The sequence below is a fragment of the Cucurbita maxima genome, unplaced genomic scaffold (genome assembly GCF_002738345.1).
Source record: "Cucurbita maxima cultivar Rimu unplaced genomic scaffold, Cmax_1.0 Cma_Scf00003, whole genome shotgun sequence".
In the NCBI taxonomy this organism is placed as follows: domain Eukaryota; kingdom Viridiplantae; phylum Streptophyta; class Magnoliopsida; order Cucurbitales; family Cucurbitaceae; genus Cucurbita; species Cucurbita maxima.
The window spans coordinates 5212452-5218753 of NW_019272019.1; the positions used below are offsets into that span (position 1 = coordinate 5212452).

The 6302-nt window shown below is 38.8% G+C and overlaps 1 protein-coding gene across 1 annotated transcript; it reads left to right on the forward strand.

Moving 5' to 3' along the window:
- The first annotated feature begins 103 nt into the window (after positions 1 to 103).
- On the forward strand, positions 104 to 5518 carry LOC111476634 (uncharacterized vacuolar membrane protein YML018C-like). The gene is made up of 8 exons (XM_023120399.1): positions 104 to 528; positions 1780 to 2169; positions 2761 to 2978; positions 3247 to 3314; positions 3393 to 3494; positions 4514 to 4631; positions 4719 to 4854; positions 5273 to 5518. Exons 1-8 carry the CDS (start codon positions 448 to 450, stop codon positions 5333 to 5335), a joined length of 1176 nt encoding a protein of 391 aa, XP_022976167.1. The 5' UTR covers positions 104 to 447; the 3' UTR covers positions 5336 to 5518.
- Positions 5519 to 6302: the final 784 nt, after the last annotated feature.

Below are 6302 nucleotides of genomic sequence, written 5' to 3' on the forward strand. Positions count from 1 at the left end.
ACTGAGATAAAAAGAAAAGGTATGATTTCGCTTTATATTAAAATACCAAATAAAGGAAAAAAAAAGCTAGAAACGCGGAATTCAATGATCGCCGGTTTTTTGGTGCTGACGAAACTACAATTAAAAGCCGGGACAGGTTGGCGGAACGGCGACCGAGCGAGCTAAGAGAAGGATAAACAGGAAGTAACCACCGATAAATTAGTTCTAAATCAAATATTTTCTTCATTCTTCGACAATTTATCCATTAGAACTTCAACCTTCACCCTCTTCAGGCCCTCATTATTCTTCCCACCAACCCATAACACTTTCCCCACATCCTAGATCCGTTTATTTCACGTTTTCCCATTCTCCACCGCTTAATTTGAATCGAGCTCGGAGATCTGCCAGAAGGTCGGGGATTCCTTCTCGAATTTCGTGGTTTTTCTATCTGGATTTTGTGTTTTTCGAATGGGTTGGAGGTATAAGGCTGGATTGTTCCTCATAGTGACTGTTGTGATTATATGGGTAACCTCTGCTGAAGTGACCCAGGTTTGTGTTCGCTCCCTTTTTTTCGTTTTGGTTCTGTACTCGAGTTAGAAGTGCAAGATCTTGAGTTGTTTGCAGCTTAGTTGGGTTTTGTAATTGTGAGGTGGTTCCATTTTGATTCTTAGCTTGGAACTGTGTTCTGCATTTTCTTTTGGGATTCTGTTTTTATTAAGTCTTTAGAGCTTGTTTGCGGAATGGTTTGTTGTTGGTTGGGGTTTCCATTTACTCTGTTGTAGCTAAGAGACTTGGACGTGTTTTCAATGATTTGTTGACCTGCTTTGGAGATTCTGAAATCAGGACACTCCTCAGGTCTTGATATTTCTCTGCTAGGACTTCCATTTGGAAGCTGGTAACATATTGTTGGTGGACTTATAATTTTTATAGGTTATTTTGAATAGTTCATTTGTGAGATCCCATGTCGGTTGGAGAGGAGAACAAATCATTCTTTATAAGGGTGTGGAAACCTCTCCCTCAGCGAGGACACTAGGTCTCAAAGGGGGGTGAGATCCCACGTCGATTAGAGAGAGTAATGAGTGCCAAAGAGGACGCTGGTCCCGAAGGGTGGTAGATTGTGAGATCCCACATCGGTTGGAGAGGGAAACTAAACATTTTTTTATAAGGGTGTGGAAACCTCTCCCTCAACGAGGACACTAGGCCCCAAAGGGGGTGAGATCCCACATCGGTTGGAGAGGAGAACGAAGCATTTTTAATAAGGACATGAAAACCTCTCCCTCAGCAAGGACACTAGGCCACGAAGGGGGTGAGATCCCACATCCATTGGAGAGAGGAACGAGTGCCAAGACGTTGGTCTCGGAGGGGGGTAGATTGTGAGATCCTACATCGGTTGGAAAGAAGAACGTGTGTCAGGACGCTAGTCTCGGAAGGGGGTAGGTTCTGAGATCCCACATCGGTTAGAGAGGGGAGCGAAGCATTCTTTATAAGGGTGTGAAAACCTCTCCCTAATAGATGCGTGTTAAAAAATTTGAGGGGAAGCCCAAAACGGACAATATCTGCTAGCGGTGGGTTTGGGTCGTTACATCATTAATAGTTATTTACCTGACTGATAGTTAGCTGGTGATTCAATGGTTATTTACCTTACTGATAGTTAGCTGGTGATTCAATGGTGAAATTTGAGGCATGAAGCCGTTCGATGTTTCAAAAACTTGATCAACTTTTGTTATTATGCACTAATCTGCGTGTATGCAGGCTAGGACCAAGGCTATTTTCTTACTTTTCGTTTCCCTTTTATTGCAGGACATTTTTACCGCTTATAAGCAGCCTTTTGCCATAACATACCTCGGAGCCTCTCTCATGGTAGTTTACCTCCCAATAGCATTCCTTAAGGATTGGTTTTGTAATTTGGTAAAAAACCACTCTTCTAAAAGTGGTAAAAATGCAGAAAGCTTCGGTGAGACTTGTGCTCTAAAACACAGTGGAGCGGATACAAACTTGGATGTGGAACTTCAGGGGAGTTTCACTAGAAAAGACAGTGATGCTGATTTTTCAACTCACGCTGAAGAAGAAAGCCCCCTGGTTTCTAGAAACAAAGATGATCCATATATATTGAAACAAGAGAAAGAGCTTACTAACAAGGAAATTGCTGCATATGGATTTTACATTGCCCCCATCTGGTTTGTAACCGAGGCAAGTTAACATACATCTCTAGCTTTTTTTTAAAAAACGCGTTTGCTAGGGAGAGGTTTCCACACCCTTATAAAAAATGTTTTGTTCCCCTCTTCAATCGATGTGAGATCTCACAATCCACCCCCCTTCGAGGCTCAGCGTCCTCGCTGGTCCACCGTCCGGTGTCTGTCTCTGATACCATTTGTACATTCCAAGCCTACCGCAAGCAGATATTGTTTTCTTTGAGCTTTCCCTTCTGGTTTTCGCTCAAGGTTTTAAAACGCATCTGTTAGGGAGAGGTTTTCACGCCCTTATAAAGAATGCTTCGTTTCCTTTTCTAATCGATGTGGGATCTCACAATCCACCCCCTTTGGGGCCTAGTGTCCTCGCTGGCACTCGTTCTCCTCTCCAATCGATGTGGGATCTCACAGATGATGTAGTGGAATCTTATTTGGGAAACCTCAAATTAACATGGGATAATGTCAATCTCGGAATGAGCCGTGTGGAGGCATTGGCATTAATCATTTATGTTTCTTGCATTTGCATCCTTAACGCACTCTGCAATCACGATAAGAACCTTCAATGGTAAGTCCTAACACTCTCTTTTTGCAGTATCTATCAAATGCTGCACTTGCACGGACGAGTGTCGCCAGTACAACAGTTTTATCCTCTACTTCTGGACTTTTTACTCTGTTCATTGGTGCTGCTCTTGGCCAAGATTCATTAAATATGGTCAAAGTCGTTGCTGTATTTGTCAGTATGGCTGGTGTTGTTATGACAACTCTTGGTAAAACTTGGGCTGCTGATGAGTCACAACTAACAGCTTCCGAGTATGTATCCGATTTTTCTTTCGTGTAATTTCGTCTCATTGCTCTTCACTTGAAATATATAGCTATGATTCATTGGTAAAGCATGAGCATTTAAAATTTTGCAACGTTTACGTGAGAAATTACACCATCCTTATAACCATTGCATGGTAGTGGAGTCGAGCTAGAGCCTCTGTCATTGATAACATGAGATATCTCGCTTCTGATGAATGTATTAGCCTTGTTATGTGAGGAACTTCTTTCATCCTTGATGGTTAATATTGTGGTGCAGCAACGAACACTCTCTCATTGGAGATCTTTTTGGTTTACTCTCGGCTGTGTCGTATGGGCTATTTACCGGTAATAAATGCGTATGCTTCTCGCTATGTTTCAGATTGGCGTATAACTATTGATTCGACTATTTCATTTCTTCTGTAGTGCTTCTCAAGAAGTTTGCTGGTGAAGAAGGAGAAAGGGTTGATGTGCAAAAATTGTTTGGATACATTGGTCTTTTCACACTCGTTACACTTTGGTGGCTAGGTAAGTAAGTTCATTGATATTCTTTCTATAATCCATTAAGTAGAATGCATAAATTGATGTCATGTTCTCGTTTCCCTTGCTTCTTTCCCTGTGCCACTTGGGATAGTAGAAAAATTGGATTTTGTTGTATTGGATTTGGAAAGATTCCGTTAGCATTCTTTAAATGTTGGCTTATGAGATTGTGTGAGATCCCACATCGGTTGGAGAGGAGAACGACATCGGTTAAAATCGTGAGGCTGATTTTGATACGTAACAGGTTGAAGCAGACTATATCTACTAGCGGTGGGCTTGGGTTGTTACAAATGGTATCAGAGCCAGGTTTCGGGCAGTGTGCCAGCGAGGACGTTAAACCCCTAAGGAGGGTGGATTGTGAGATCTCACATCGGTTGGAAAGGGGAACGACGCATTCCTTATAAGGGTGTGGAAACCTCTCTTTAGTAGACGCGTTTTAAAATCTTGAGGCTGATGTTGATACGTAACGAGCTGAAACAGACAATATCTACTAGCGGTGGACTTTGGTTGTTATAAATGGTATCAGAGCCAAGCTCCGGGCGGTGTACCAGCGAGGACGCTGGGTCCCCAAGGGGGGTGGATTGTGAGATCTCATATCAGTTGGAGAGGGGAACGAAGCATTCCTTATAAGGGTGTGAAAACCTCTCCCTAATAGACGTATTTTAAAACCGTGAGGCTGACGACGATACGTAATAGGCTGAAGCGAACAATATCTACTGGCAGTGGGCTTGGGCTGGCTTGGGCTCTTACATATTTGAGATTTAGTCTTAACATGAGAATGTAACGAGGCATGACTGGCGCGTCCTATGTTGGGTGATATTAAGCTTGAAATTTCAAACCTTTGAGACATAACTCTTTCATTGAGCCACGAATGGCTGAATCAAGCATTGTATCTTTGAAACTTTTACTAACAATCATTTGATACGTTAGACAAGCAATCTGATTTGAGACAATGTGTTCAATTGAGGTTCCTTCGTTCATGTCTTTTTTCTTCAACTTTGTTTCAGTTTGGCCATTGACAGCCTTGGGCATAGAACCCAAGTTTTCGATTCCTCACTCTCTTAGAACAGAAGAAGTCGTTCTCGCTAACGGGTTTATTGGAAGCGTACTTTCTGATTACTTCTGGTATGTCGAATCAAGTTAAGCCTACCAAAGTGTTATATTCACTTGTCACAATGGATCCTCACACCGAACCTGTTCTATTGTATCCAGGGCACTCTGCGTCGTTTGGACTACACCACTGGTGGCAACGTTGGGCATGTCGCTCACCATACCGCTTGCGATGTTGGCTGACATGTTGATCCATGGTCGTCACTACTCAGCGGTTTACATCCTTGGCTCGACCCAGGTAACTACCTACTTTTGTGATCTGACCATTGAAGTACCAATAGATTAGCATTTGTAAATGTCGAGGCTCTCGAGTTTTATAGAATGACTGTCTTTGATTCGTGTCACGATATATTCACTACCTTTGGGATCTCTCGAACTAAAAGAATCGTTACAATGAAATCTTCAAATAGTGTAGAGATCTGGTATTATCTTGTATCGATATCGGGAATTGATATCGTGTGGAAATGAGTGATTATATATGTAATAGTCCAAGCCCACTGTTAGCAGATATTGTCTTTTTTGGGCTTTCACTTTCGGGTTTTCCTTCAAAGTTTTAAAAACGCGTTTGCTAGGAAGATTTTTTCACACCTTATAAAGAATGGTTCGTTCTCCTTTCCAACCGATATGGGATTTCACAGTATACTTCTGGTTTGCAGGTGTTTGCAGGATTTGTAATCGCCAATCTTTCGGGATGGTTCTCAAAGAAGTTGGGGTTGTAGCATTTGACTACGATGAGTTCTTAACGGAAAAGTAAGATTCTTTCATGAGTGATATGAAATCCTCTCTCCTTCATCAATTGAATTGCAATGTAAATTTTGATTGAAACCTGTAAAATCTGCAATTTTGGGTCAAGAAAATACCATTTGCATAAACCATAGATGATTGAATTCTACTTGTGTTTTTTACTTTACCACTGGTTGTGTAAATTAAGTTGAAATTGGGCTTTTTTGAGCCCTTGATGTAATAAGAATGTTTCTTTGGTTTAATTCAAAATTTATGTCATTAATTTCGAGTCCGTCTTTTTTACGCTCTCTTTCGAGCTCAACCTATGCATTTTTTAGTTGAGTATCGGGCGAAAAGGATAATATAGATAGAGTTCAGAGTTTATTCGGTAAACACTAAGAGATTTGAACATTTGATCTTTTGGTATATATATATATATACATTGAAAATGAACGTATTTAATCTTTTTATTCAATATTTAGTCTTTATTTATTATTTAGTAATTTTAAAATAGATATTTAATAATTTAAATCTTCATATTTTAAACTTTCAGCTTGCTAAATTTTAATAAATAAGTTTATTTGTTAAATTTTTTCAAAAAAACAAATCTTTTAATAAGCAAAAAATTAAATTAGAAGTATGTTTAAAACTTTAGTGGTGATTTATATATCATTAAATTTTAAAAAATATTTAATAATAAATCTTTAAATTATATAATTTAAAATTATTTAATTGATATATTTTTAAAAATATGACCCTATTTAATAAATAAAATATGTTATTAATAACATCTGAGATAATTTTAAACTTTTTGATGATTATAATATTTTAGTGTTTAATAAGTTGAATTATTGTTTTATTATCATGGTAAAATATAATTAAATACAAAATTATATATATATATATATATATATATATATATATATATATATATATATATATATATATATATATATATATATA